Raw genomic sequence first — 13,474 nt, 5'->3', positions numbered from 1 at the left:
GCTATACATAATCATACCCCTCATAGGGAATTTGTATCTGTACATGATATATCTTACTTTTCTATTTTCTTTTTTTTCTTGTCCTTTCCTTTGTTTCTCCTCCCCCCTTCACATTTGAACATTTTCTTCCCATTTCCAGTATCTTTTACACATTCTGGGTTTTATTTGCACTTTCTGTTTCTCACACCAGAAAAACAGACATTTAAACATGAGTCCATCCGTTTAACTAGAAATGTCTCCAGCTTATTCTTCTTTATGGCAGAGTAGTCCCGCACTTAACTGTCCTCCACTTTGCACAGCACTGCTCCAGAGGCCCTTGTATAAACAAAGTGGCATATTTCAGCTCCCCACATGCCTGTTAAGGTGTCACTGTTGTCCCCTATCTAAAGTGCATGGGTTTAAAGACTGGCAAACTAGGGAAAAGCATGCTGGGATTGGGAGGTCAGAAAGTAACATGTCCACCACCCCTCTTGGAAGGGCCTCAATGAACCCCAGGAAAGCCTGGGGCTCCCCTGGCAGCCTGTTGATAGTCCAAGCTCTGGTGCCACTCAGAACGAGGCCCCAGCCACCCTCTCCTAAAATGTCTGCCTTTGTGTGTGAGGCAGTGGCGGCATTGTGGGTTGAACCCCAAGTTTTCACACTGAGCCATGTCTTCAGCCTTTGTTTTTCTGTTGACAAGGTTTCAGTAAGTTTTCCATGCTGGGGGTCAAACTTGTAATCCTCCTGCCCCAGCCACCCAAGAGTGCTGGGATCACAGATGTGCTCATGTACACCCGGCTTCATGTCTCTGCTTTTTTGCCCTCCCTACCTTACCCCTTTCAGTTTTATCTTCCCACTTGGTGACATTTTTATCTGTCTAGAATGTGAGTTTCCAGCCATCCAGTCTGTGTTTGGAAATTTGCCTGTGTTGGGGTTTGGTGATGAGGCTTACTTTGGGAGCAAATGGCAAGAATAAGAAGTACGCTGGAGAATTAGCTCAGTGGCACCACACCTCCCTTGCAAGTGCAAGGTTTTGAGTTTGATTCCCCCCACCCCCCCGCCAAAAAGTAGCAAGAAGTTCCTCCACCCAGATTCATCTGCCAGTGGTACTTTGTTTCATTTCCTTTATTAGGCACACTGGCTTTAGTGTAGGGGAGTGTGTGTGTGTGTGTGTGTGTACTGTCTTTTTTCCTTGAACATTTCAGAGTAAGGTATGTACACCTTGGTTCTTTACATTCAATACTTCAATTACATGTAGGTTTGTTTTTTTAGTTTTTCTCTCTCTCTTTTTTTTTCGTACTGTGAATTGAACTTGGGACCTTGCGCTTGTGAGGCAGGCGGCAGCACCACTGAACTAAATCTTGGCCCTCGTTTTTCTTTTTTGAGACAGGACTTTGTTATTAGTTCAGGCTGACCTTGAACTCACTGTGTAGCCGAGGCTGGCCTCAAACTTTCAGCAGTTCTCCTGCCTCAGCCTCCCAAAGTGCTAGGATTACAGTCATGCACCACCATGCCTGGCTGTAGTTTTTTTATAGTCAGGTTTTTGGTTTTTCTATTTTCTTTCATTCCCAATGATGGGACTTAGGATGTTGCACTTGCCAGGCAGGCATGGCGCCACTGAGCTACATCCCTGGCCCTATAGTCAGGTTTTGAGGTATAGTTGGAATCTAGAAAACTCCTGTTTAGTCTACAGTTCTGTGACTTGACCAGCATATAGAGTCATTGCCACCACCACACAGTGCAGATATGGAAAAAGAGCATCATATGAAGCCTTTGTGTGTATGGGGCAGGGTGGCTTCTTAGATTGGACATAATGGATTTGAGATTCACCCAGTTGTTCAGGTTCATTGCTGTTGGTTGCTGTGCGGATGGGTGAGTTTCTTAGCCAAGCATTAGTTGAAGGGCATTTGTGTTGTTTCCGCTTGGTGACAACACCTTAAGAGTTTGTGACCAACTAACTGCCTTGAGCTCACGTGCCAGAGCTGGGTCCACACCCTTTGCATCTGTGACCTTTGCATCTGTGACTTGCATTGTGCAAGTGTGACCTTTGTTAGGGTTGAGAAGGTGACTTTGGCTTTACGAAACCAATCAGGTCACTGATTATCAGTCCTAGGGAGAGGGTTCGGGACTCAGTGCCGTGCTGTTGGCTGTGTCCCATGAGATGTGCCTGGGTCCCTGGCCCTGCAGTGAGGAGGCCAGGAAGCGCCTGGGGACCGATGTTCCCTGCCACAACATCTGCGCTGGAAGGACTAGTCAGCAGTTCGGGTTCAGTCCTGTTTATTTTCTGCTAAGTATTTTACATGTCTGTGCACTGGGCTCAAATTCGGTCAGCACTGGGTTCAGGGTGCAGGGAGCCCATCTGTGTCTTGAGGAGTGGTGTCCCTCCCAGATATCCCTCGGGCTGTGCAGGCAGGGAGGCCTTGTTCTTGTTCTGCCCAGCACAGATGGGTGGCAGAAGTGTGGACCATAGGACCTGGCTGAGACACTTATGTGCAGAGTGCAGGCAGGCCCCAAGGAGGAGGCCGACTCCCGGGCATTGGGGTGTCCTTGTGGAGCATCTCAGTCCAGTCAGTTGGCTAAGGATCCCTCAGGTGCCTCCTGGCTGTGACCCCTGTGTTTGAACTGCCAAGTGGTTGTCTCAGTCCCTAGAGGTGACAGTCAGAAGGAGAAGGGGTTGGTGGCCGGGTTTTCACATCTGTTCAGTGGTAGAGAGAAGTGCAGTGTGTGTTCTATGGCCTAGAAGGAGCAAACCTAGTCTGGAGGCATGAGGAAGCCTCTGAGGGCTGATTTCAGGATGACTCTGAAAATAAGAGCAGTGCCAGGTGTTGGGGGGTGTCTTAGAGGAGGGGAACAGGCATGGAGGTAGAGGCCAGGGAGGCAAGGGGAGCATGGGCCATCTGGACCCAGGCCATGGAGGGGCTTGGGGGAGGAGAGGGCAAAAAGAAAACCAAGGCGTGGTGGTGCATGCCTGTAATCCCAACATTCGAGAGGCTGAAGCAGAAGGATCCAAGAGTTTGAGGCCAGCCTGGGCTACATAGTGAGACTCTATCTCAAACAAAGGAAACCAAGGTGAAGTGTATTCCTATTTAATGAGGTATAACCATATTAACTTTCACCTTTGATTTGAAGGCATTGAGGCTGTGTTGAAAGGATTTAGCAGGGCAGCGGCATGACCATGTTTGTCACCTTGAATTTTGCTCTGTGGTGTGCAGAGGATGTTGGGGCATTCAAGGGAGGCCAGAGCCACCACCAGGACAGCAGACAGCCTGTGCAGGGTGGTCAAGCCTGCAGTGTTCCCTTCTGTACAGGGTCCCAGTTGCTGAGATGTTGTGTCCAGTGTATACTTCTCTTTTTTGGTACCAGGAATCAAACTCAGGACCTTACACTTGTGAGGCAGGCGCCAGAACCACTGAGCTAAATCCCTGGCCCTTGTGTCCAGTGTAGATGTAGGTGTTTTCTGGTATCTCATTGGGCATCTCCCCTGTGTCAGGTCTGTGCTGGAGGCTGGGAATGCAGCAGGAAAGGTTATAATCCCTGCCCTCCCTGGGGTGGACAGGATGGGCAAGCCAGAAATCGATAAGGGAACAGCCAAGTGCCTGGTCTTCTCAGGTGTGGGCAGTGTTTTGAGGCAGCTCATAGTGCCCAGGAGATGGGGGCCGATGCTCTCCATTGACATTGAGACCCCAACAAGTGGACCAGAAGCCAGGCACCCAAGAATGGAGGGGAGAATAGAAGTGTGAGGCAAAGTCGATGCTGAACTGAGTCCTTCAGGGAGACCTTGGCCATCCTTGTGCCTGAGACAGGGCTGGGTGCTCAGGTTTGAGGGGCCATTCGCAGAAGGAGATGGAGCTGCTGGGAGCTTCCCAGCTGTACTCTCATGCTGAGCCATGGTTAGCAGTTGGGGTTACCTGCAGGCAAAATGGGAGGCCTTCAGAAGACAGGTAGATACATCTGCCAGAAAAGAAATGGGGCTGGGGCATAAGCTGAGGGCAGAATGCTTGCCTCTTATCCATGAGGCCCTGGGTTCCATCTCCCGCAGTGCGACAAAAAAGGAAGGCAAGGACAGACTGACAGATGGTATAATGCAATGAATCTTGCTAAGTGAAAGGAGCCTGTCAGAAAAGACACATAACATGGTTCTGCTTAGAGGTTTCCTGAATAGAAGAGCAGGTGGCTGGTTGCCAGGGGCTGGGGGACAGGGAGTGACTGTCTAATATACAAGTCTCCTTGGGGGTGTTGAAAACACTCTACAACTAGAAGAGTTGGTGGCTGCCCAACACTGTAAGTGTGTTAAATGCCCTGAATTGTTCGCTGTAAAGCAGTTAAATGCTACGTGTGATGTGAGGTGTATTTTGCCACAGGACAGAAATGGCTCCTCCTGCCTGCTGGTCCCAGATTGCAGTCACAGAGTGACATACGATGAGGATTTTTGTTTGTTTTGGGTGGGGTTTTTTTGAATTTTTGAGATGGGGTCTCTATAAGTAGTTAAGGCTGGTCCTGAACTCACTATGTAGACCAAACTGGCCTCAAACTTTCAGCGATCCTTTTGCTGCAGCCTCCCAAGTGCTGAGATTACAGGCATGGTTCACTATGCCCAGCAGTTTTTTAAACAGTGCCTCATGCAGATCAGGCTGGCCTCAAACTTGCCTCAGCCTTAGTGATGAGGATTTTTGTTACACAACACATTTGTGGGGCTTAGAATATAGTTTCGTGGTAGAGCAGTTTTGTAGTTGCATGAGGGCCTTAGTTCATCCCTGGCACTACAAGAAAAAAAAAAAAGGAATCACGGTTATTGGCTCTGTGCTGTAAGGACTTCACCATGCTTGTGTTTTAGAATTTTCCTTAAAAAATTGAGCACTCCTTTGTTCCCTTTGTTACCCACAGATGTTGGCAGATGATGCAGAAGCAGGTGCTGAAGACGAGAAGGAAGTTGAGGAACTGAAGAAGCAGGGCATCAACCCCCTGCCCAAACCACCCCCTGGTGTGGGCCTCCTGCCCACCCCCCCTCGGCCCCCTGGGCCCCAGGCCCCCACCTCTCCCAATGGCAGGCCCATGCAGGGTGGCCCCCCGCCGCCACCCCCTCCTCCACCCCCTCCTGCTGGGCCCCCTCAAATGCCCATGCCCATGCACGAGCCGCTGTCCCCACAGCAGCTGCAGCAGCAGCAGGACATGTACAACAAGAAGATCCCCTCCCTGTTCGAGATCGTTGTGCGGCCCACAGGACAGCTGGCTGAGAAGTTGGGTGTGAGGTGAGCGCTCCAGCCCCTTGGGGCCACAGGCCCAGGCCCCAGTGGGTTCCTGCCTCTCTGAAGCTGTCGGAGTTCCTTTCTGGGACCCATGACCCTGAGCTCCGAGCCTTTGATTTGTTGGCGCTCCCACATCCCCTGGGGGTGAGTGCCACCACTCCTCCTCAGCAGCAGCTTTCACAGCCACTATTTCCTCTTCTAGGTTCCCTGGACCTGGTGGACCCCCAGGGCCAATGGGTCCTGGGCCCAACATGGGACCCCCTGGGCCAATGGGGGCCCCCATGCACCCCGACATGCATCCAGACATGCACCCAGACATGCACCCTGACATGCATCCGGACATGCACCCTGATATGCCAATGGGCCCTGGCATGAATCCTGGCCCCCCTGTGGGTCCCAGTGGCCCCTCCATGATGCCCTATGGTCCTGGAGACTCCCCACATTCTGGAATGATGCCCCCCATCCCACCAGCCCAGAACTTCTATGAAAATTTCTACCAGCAGCAGGAGGGCATGGAGATGGAGCCAGGCCTCATTGGGGATGCAGGTACGTGGGGCTTCTGCTGGGCATCCTGGGTGCTGGGTTTAACAGGATGGAATGGGGTGAAGGTGCGATTTTTCTTCCTCGGTCCAAGTCTCTTTGAAGGCGGGACTTCATCTCCCATCTTTGTCCCATTTGATGGTTGAATGTTTCTTGTGACATCAGACTCATTATTTGTTATGTTCATTGTCAACATGGTTTATTTATTTTACTTATTTCTTTGCAGTGTTGTGAATGGAGCACAGGGCCTCACATGCTAGGCAAGCACTGTACACTGAGCTGCACCATGGCCCTTTATTTTATTTTGAGACAGGCTTTCACTAAATTGCCCAGGCTGGCCTCAAACTTGCAATCCTCCTGCCTTAGTCTCCTAAGTATCTGGGAGTAATAGTCATGTCGACCATGCCTGGCATTTTATTTAGTTTTTAAGAATTTACTCAGTGTGCCTGGAATGGGGAGCAAGACCCTGTCAGAAATAAGTACATTGGCCGAAGCTCCTCTTTTAAGACAGTTCTAGGCTTAGAGTTCCCAATGTGGACCTGTGACTGCTTGTCCCATCCTTAGGGCCAGCCATGTTCCTTCCTTCCTTTCCTTTTGTGTTGGTGAAATCCTCAGTGCCAGGGTCAGCAAGGGCTAGATGACATGCACAGCAGTGGGGCCCCTCAGACCAGAGGAGATGTGCTTGCAGCCCCCAGGTCTCAGGCAAGCAGCCAGGCCTGGCCTCGGCTGTGTTTTGGTGGAGGTTGGCTGATAACACAGGTTTAGCACTGACCATTGTTAGACACAGAGTAGGCCGGCCAAGGTGGGTCACCTGTAGTCCCAGCACTCAAGAGGCTGAAGCAAGAAGACTGCTGAGTTCAAGGCTAGCCTGGGCTACATAGTTCAAGGCCATCCTGAACTACATAGAGACCCTGTCTCAAAAAAAAAAAAATCCCTTGGGCCAGGGATTTAGTTCAGTGGCACCACACCTGCCTCGCAAGCGCAAGGTCCTGAGTTCGATCCCTGGTACTGCAAAAAAACAACAAAACAAAAAAAATCTCATAATTCATCTGCAGGAATATGATGCAGCCTTAAAAATAAATACTAAAGAAGACACAGAGTAATGTGGGGAGGGACATCTGGACATGCAGGGCCCTGGTAGGGATAGTAGGCAAAGGCGTGCCTCTCTGGGAAGTGAGATAGGGCCAGATGGCCGCGGAGGAGGCTGTGGGGCTGAGCTCTGTGTCCTGACAGCAGCTTGTCAGAAGGGCCCAGCCTGCAGAGGAAGGGTGGGGGGTCCCCACAAAAGGACTGTGTGGCTGTGGCATCAGTGGCCCTGTGTCTGTGAGGAGTGCTGGCAGTAGACAAGGTCCATGGGTGGCATTGGCACCGAGAGGCCCTTCCTGACCCGAACCCTTGGTTCTTCCCTGCCACAGAGGACTACGGGCACTACGAAGAGCTCCCGGGGCAGCCAGGGGAGCCCCTCTTCCCTGAGCACCCTCTGGAGCCAGACAGCTTCTCTGAGGGAGGGCCCCCAGGCCGGCCAAAGCCGGGCACCGGTGTCCCCGACTTCCTGCCCTCCACCCAGAGGGCTCTGTACCTGAGGATCCAGCAGAAGCAGCAGGAGGAGGAAGAGAGAGCAAGGAGGCTGGCAGAGAGCAGCAAGCAGGACCGGGAGAATGAGGAAGGCATGTGTCTCCCAGGGCAGGGCTTGGGGACTTTCAGTTGGGTTTCCTGTCGGGTAGGAGCCTGCACCCAGGGAGAACCCCGGTTCAGATTCACAAGATCAGGCCAGGCTACTGCATGTCCCTGAGAAAACTAGAGGCTAGGGCTACCCTTCTATGTCTTGGGGCTCAGGAGAGACCCGATCCCATCAAGCAGGGTGGTGGGCTGGTCCCTGGTGGAGACAGTGGTCGGCAGGATGGGGTGCCCACACCTCCCAAAGGAGCCTTGGGGCTTGCACCTGTCCCTGGAGTGTGCTCTGCAGGAGCCGAGAGGGAAGGGCTACACACTGAAGTCACTGTAGTCACAGGGCCAGGTGGTCGGCCTGGTGGCAGCCATCTCAAGAAATGTGCAAGCAGCATCCGGGAGCTAAGGGTAGCGGCCACGGGGTGCCCTGACAGGAGCCTGGGAACCAGTGGGGAGGAGGGGTGGACAAGGCCTGCCCTCCCTGGGTGGCTCAGGTTCTTCTGCCAGGATTTTGCTTCTGCCCTTTCCAGTGGTCGTTCGGCCTGCCCTTCCTGGGGTCACTGGAACTTTGTAATGAACCTGAGGACAAATGCCTGAGAGCCAGTGATGGTCAGCAGCCATCAGGACCTCCCAGCCCAAATGGTGGGAGGAGACAGTGGAGCCCTGGCTGGGTGTCCTGGCTCCCTCTTGGCTGGCTGTCTGATGGGCATCAATGACACAACCTCCTGGGGTGGCTGATGAGCTTTAAATATGACAGACCACCTAGGTGCCGGCACACTGGAAAGCTCCACAGCCAGCACCCCCAGCCTGCCAGGCCCTGTGCTGGGCACCCAGGCCTCCTGGGTCTCCTCCCATCCCCCACAGAGATGTCTTGAGAGTGGAGACCTCGAGGTTCTGTGTACCAAGAGCAGAGCAGCCATTGGCCCCATGGGTTTCCTGGGGATCCAGAGGGCTGGTGGCAGATATGGTGAGCACTCACCCCTCCCTGTTCCCCTGCTCTTTCTCAGGTGATACCGGAAACTGGTACTCAAGTGACGAGGACGAAGGTGGGAGCAGTGTCACCTCCATCCTCAAGACCCTGAGGCAGCAGACATCCAGCCGACCCCCGGCTTCAGTTGGGGAGCTGAGCAGCAGTGGGCTGGGGGATCCCCGCCTCCAGAAGGTGCACGCTACTGGAGGCCGACTGGCTGACCCCCGCCTCAGCCGGGACCCCAGACTCTCCCGCCATGCTGAGGCTTCCAGCGGGTCCGGCCCAGGAGACACTGGGCCCTCTGACCCCCGGCTGGCTCGCTCCCTGCCCGCCTCAAAGCCTGAGGGTAGCCTTCATTCCAGCCCTGCTGGCCCCAGCAGCTCCAAGGGCTCCGGCCCTCCCTCTCAGGAAGAAGAGGAGGGGGAGCGGGCTCTGCGGGAGAAGGCTGTGAACATTCCCCTGGACCCCCTGCCAGGGCACCCACTTCGGGACCCAAGGTCACAGCTGCAGCAGTTCAGCCACATCAAGAAGGATGTGACCCTGAGCAAGCCCAGCTTTGCCCGCACTGTGCTCTGGAATCCCGAGGACCTGATCCCTCTGCCCGTCCCCAAGCAGGACATGGTGCCCCCTGTACCTGCCGCCCTGCAGTCCATGCCTGCCTTGGACCCCAGGCTGCACCGTTCCAGCCCTGCAGGGCCCCCCAGCGCCCGCCAGCGCCCTGGCACCTCCACAGACCCCAGCACCTCCAGCTCTAACCTGCCTGACTTTGAACTCCTCTCTCGCATCCTCAAGACTGTTAATGTTCCTGGCCCCTCTGCAGCCCCCAGCCCAAGTGACAAGCCCAGTGACCCCAGGGTGCGGAAGGCCCCTACCGACCCTCGACTGCAGAAACCAGCAGACTCGGTAGCCTCCTCTCGTGCTGCCAAACCCAGCCCTCCCGAAGGATCCTCTCCAGCCTCCAGCCCCAATGGAGGGTCCTCCCCACCAGCCACAGCTCCCTACGACCCCCGAGTGCTGGCAGCTGGAGGCCTCGGCCAGGGCAGTGGCAGTGGGCAGAGCAGTGTGCTGAGTGGCATCAGCCTCTATGACCCGAGGACTCCCAACGCAGGTGGCAAAGCCGGGGAGCTGGGTGCTGATGCAGCTGCCCAGCCCAAGGGCCCTGAGGGTAACGGCAAGAGTGCCGTCTCTAAGACCAAGGAGCCCCCCTTCGTCCGCAAGTCTGCATTGGAGCAGCCAGAAGCAGGGAAAGCTGTTGCAGATGGGGGGACAGCCCCAGCCACAGACAGATACAACAGCTACAACCGACCCCGGTCCAAGGCTGCTGCAGCCTCCGCCGCTGCCACAGTCACTACACCTGCGGAGGGCGCCCCGCCCCAGCCCGGGGTACACAACCTGCCAGTGCCTGCACTCTTTGGGACTGCGAAGCCGGCGCCCAAGACAGGCTCGGGAAGCCCGTTTGCTGGCAACAGCCCGGCCCAAGAGGGCGAGCAGGATGCAGGGTCCCTGAAAGATGTTTTTAAAGGCTTCGACCCCACGGCCTCCCCCTTTTGCCAGTAGTGTTCGGAGCCAGCGCTCCTGCCACCCCACCTTTCCAAGGTGATATTTAAGGGCACCAGTCAGAGTTGGGATTGGGGCGATAGGGAAGGGGCTGGATGTTCTTTTTTTTTTTTACTTCTGTTTTCCTTGTTTTTATTTTTGTGTTTTTCCCCCAAATAGTATTTCCTTTGAGACATAAATTGTACATAACCATCTTGGGTGGGTTCTGGTCAGTGCTGCAGGGCTCCTGGGCTTCCCAGAGTGCCAGGCCTGAGCCACAGTGGGTGCTCTGGAGCCTGGGCCTCCCTGGATGCAGGTGGGGGGCGCCTTCCAGGCAAAGCTTGGGGCTCCCCTCAGGACAAAGGCAACAGTAAGTGTCTGAGAAGGCTCTGAAGGTCACACATCCTGCACTGCTAGGCAAGGAGGGAATGGAACCCAGTCCTAGCATGGCCTGTGAGGAAGCCCTGGCTCTTTAGTGTGAAGCCCATGCCGGCTGCTTCAGAAGGGAAAAATTAAAGGTGTCAAAGGAGGTGGCCAAGAATCCTCAGTGGCACCCTGGTGGCCATTCCCTGGGCCCACTCTTGTCTCTGAATTACCACTTACTTGAGCCCCTCTGTCCCTATCCTCAGCCCCCAGTTGCACCCCAAACCAGGGCCCTCCAGTCTGCACAGGAGCCTGGGGGTGAAGGTGGCCCTAGGGGCAGTGGCCCCTAATGAGCTCCCCAAGGACCTAGGATCGTGTTTTCTGTCAGTATTACCTGTCCTGCCCCGCATGCCAGGGTCTGCCCTGGCCCTCAGAAGCCACAGTACCCTGTGTGCCTGCACTGCCAACCTCCACCCTGGCAACAGCTCAAGGATCCGTGGCTGGCCATTCACAGGCTCCCCTTGGGAGCCCCAGGTGGCCCTTTGACACAGTGTTTGCTCTCTCTGCTTTCTTTGCTCCTCAACCCGTATTGTAGGGCAGGAGGTACTCACTGGTGTTTGGTTTTCCTCCCTGGCCAACAGGTGTCAGGTTTTAGGGTTTGTATGCACTTCCTGGAAAGGGGATAGGGTAGGAGACTAGCTGGTGCAGGGAGGGGGCCAGGACCCCATTGGGGACAGAAGACTGAAGGTGTGCTGATTCGGGACGGAGCAGAGATGACTGCAGCAGCCTCTTTCCCCTACTTGCACCCCGCCTGAGGACTGGCCTTGTCACAGGGCCCCAGGGGAGGCCCAGCCTATGAGCATGGCTGGGCTGCTGGGGAGCCCAGGGAACCACTGGCCCCAGAAGGTCTGGTCGCTTGGGGGTCTTTCTGCCTTTTTCTCCTGACCCCACTGCCTGTGTTGCCATGCTGAAGACCCCGTCTTGTCTGTTCACAGTGAGATCTGGTTATCCAGTTGAGGGATCCCCTCGCTGTACCGCAGCAGAATCCCCACAAGGCTCCTGGGTCACCCACACCCCAGAGAGAAGAAGCAACTCAGTAATTTGGGGGCAGAAGCCAGGGTGGAAGCGGCTGGGCTGAGTGCCCTGCAAGCCCAGCCAGATAGCACCATGGGGTCAGCAGGCTGAGGTCGGGTTGGTCTGGCAGTCTTCCTGCCTTTTGTGGTGTTTTCTAAAGCAATCATCAGTCAGATTTGTCTTCAGCCACAGACCTGGCCTTGAAGCAGAGGGCTAAGGCCCATGTTAGGTGTGAGATAAGGTAGGACACAGTGTGGCAGTGTTTTGGGTTTGGCTTTTTTTCCCCCTCTGAGAACTTTCTTTTGTAAAAGAAAAAGTAAATACTTTTTTAAAACTGAAATCTGTGGATGAAATAGAAGCTGAAATGGCTCCTCTTGGAATATTCAGCATCAGAACCTCATGGGACTATGAATTCATCCAGAATTCCCTTTTGCCATCAGGCCAAGCTTTTAAAGAAAAATTGTTCTCTAACCAGGATTGTAACAAAAGTGTAAATACTATTTCAGAGTTGAAAGTCGATGGTGCAAATATGTATATAATGTACTGTATTTTTACAATGATTGTCGCATGACTACCCTACCCCCTTTTGTACTCCATATCTGTCTTCCAGAAACCTTTCCTGCCTTTTCTCCTGTGTCTCTTAATCCGATAATTGTATTACTGCCATTAAAGGATGCAGTTATTTTATTATTTTTTTTTTTTTTTTGGTACCGGGGATCGAACTCGGGTCCTTGCGCTTGCGCAGCAGGCGGTAAAACCACTGAGCTAAATTCCCGGCCCATGGATGCAGTTATTTTAAACAGCCTGCCGGTCTCTGCTGCCCAGACCTCCCCTGCCCCAGAGTGACAGTGACAGCCTCTGTGGACTCCGCTGCTTTATTCCCTGTGGTGCCCTTGTGCCTGAGCTCTGCCACTGAGCGCCCCGGCCCTCACTGGGCAGCGGCCGTTTGGGGCTCTCCAGTGAGCTGGAGTGAGGAGTGGGGATTTGTCTGGCGCCCAGGTGCATGTGTCTGAGCACAGATGGTCCCCACGGGTGATAGCTTGACTTAGGGTACTTTGACTTTATGATGGGGCAAAACCGGTCTTGTTGAGTGGCAACTGTACTTCTGAATTTGAGTTTTAAACTTTGATCTTTCCCCTGGCCAGCTATGTGTGATCTGATCACTCGGGATGCTGAGAGGTGGCAGTGAGCTGCAGCTCCCAGTCAGCCACATGAGGTGCTGAATGCTTTGTTGTAGAATACTCCTTGGCTAGGTGTGGTGGTGCACAACTGTAATCCCAGCACTTGGGAGGCTGAGGCAGGAGGATTGCTGCAAGTCCAAGGCCACCCTGCACTACACAGTGAGACCCTGTCTCAAAAGAAAGGCTGGGGGTGTAGCTAAGTGCAAAGGCCCAGAGTTCAGTCAGTACTGGAAATAAATGGGCCTGGTGTTAGATGATGCTCAGCAGCAGCAGCTGTAAGCTAGTGCAGTGTTCGGAGCATGTTAAAGCAGGGCTGTCCAGCTCCATGCATTTTTCACTAGAGCAAGTTATGCAGAGGTAGCACTGACCTGAGTTGAGTAGAAGCTGGGGGCGGGGGGACAGAAGTTTTGCCCCACTGTGGAAGGTGGCGTGTCCAGAGCTGGTGGAGGAGATGGCCTTGCTACATTGCCCAGGCTGACCTTAAACCTGTAGTCCTCCTGCCTCAGCCTCTTGAGCAGCTGGGATTACAAGTGTGCACCACCACATGTGGCTTGTATTTACCTCACCTCTTTTGTTTTCCCACATGGGGCTGGGGATGGAGCCTGGAGCCCAGGGCCCGACCCATGCTAGCCCGAGCTCAACCACTGGACCCCACCCAGGCTCTTAGGCCAGTCTGTGTCTATTAAGACCTTCAACTGACTGAGGCTCACCCACATTCTGGAGGGCAGTCTTCTCACAAAACCTGGTTTAGATGTCAATCTCATCAAAACACCTCACAGAACTACCTAGAATGATGTTTGGCCAGATAGCAGGCACAGCCAGATTAACACAAAGTTAACCGTCACAACAACCACTAAAGTAAGGACCACCCCACTCATCCAGTTCCTGAATTCAGTTGCCCACAGCCATCAACAGGC

At 54.1% G+C, this 13,474-nt stretch overlaps 1 protein-coding gene across 8 annotated transcripts in view; it reads left to right on the top strand.

Annotated features, from left to right (window-relative positions):
* Zc3h4 (zinc finger CCCH-type containing 4) overlaps positions 1-12,063 on the top strand; it is a 38,321-nt gene extending 26,258 nt beyond the window's left edge. For all 8 annotated transcript variants that reach the window (XM_004867077.4, XM_013066348.3, XM_013066347.3 and 5 more), the window contains 4 exons: positions 4,864-5,228; positions 5,428-5,771; positions 7,181-7,432; positions 8,441-12,063. In XM_004867077.4, coding sequence (XP_004867134.1) covers positions 4,864-5,228; positions 5,428-5,771; positions 7,181-7,432; positions 8,441-9,960 — 2,481 coding nt within the window. In that variant the 3' untranslated portion in view covers positions 9,961-12,063. The remainder of the gene's footprint in view (positions 1-4,863; positions 5,229-5,427; positions 5,772-7,180; positions 7,433-8,440) is intronic.
* Positions 12,064-13,474: the final 1,411 nt, after the last annotated feature.

This window comes from Heterocephalus glaber, unplaced genomic scaffold (genome assembly GCF_053883595.1).
Source record: "Heterocephalus glaber isolate CG9 unplaced genomic scaffold, H.glaber_assembly_v1.0 deba00001744, whole genome shotgun sequence".
NCBI lineage: Eukaryota > Metazoa > Chordata > Mammalia > Rodentia > Bathyergidae > Heterocephalus > Heterocephalus glaber.
This window is presented reverse-complemented; position numbering and strand designations above follow the sequence as displayed.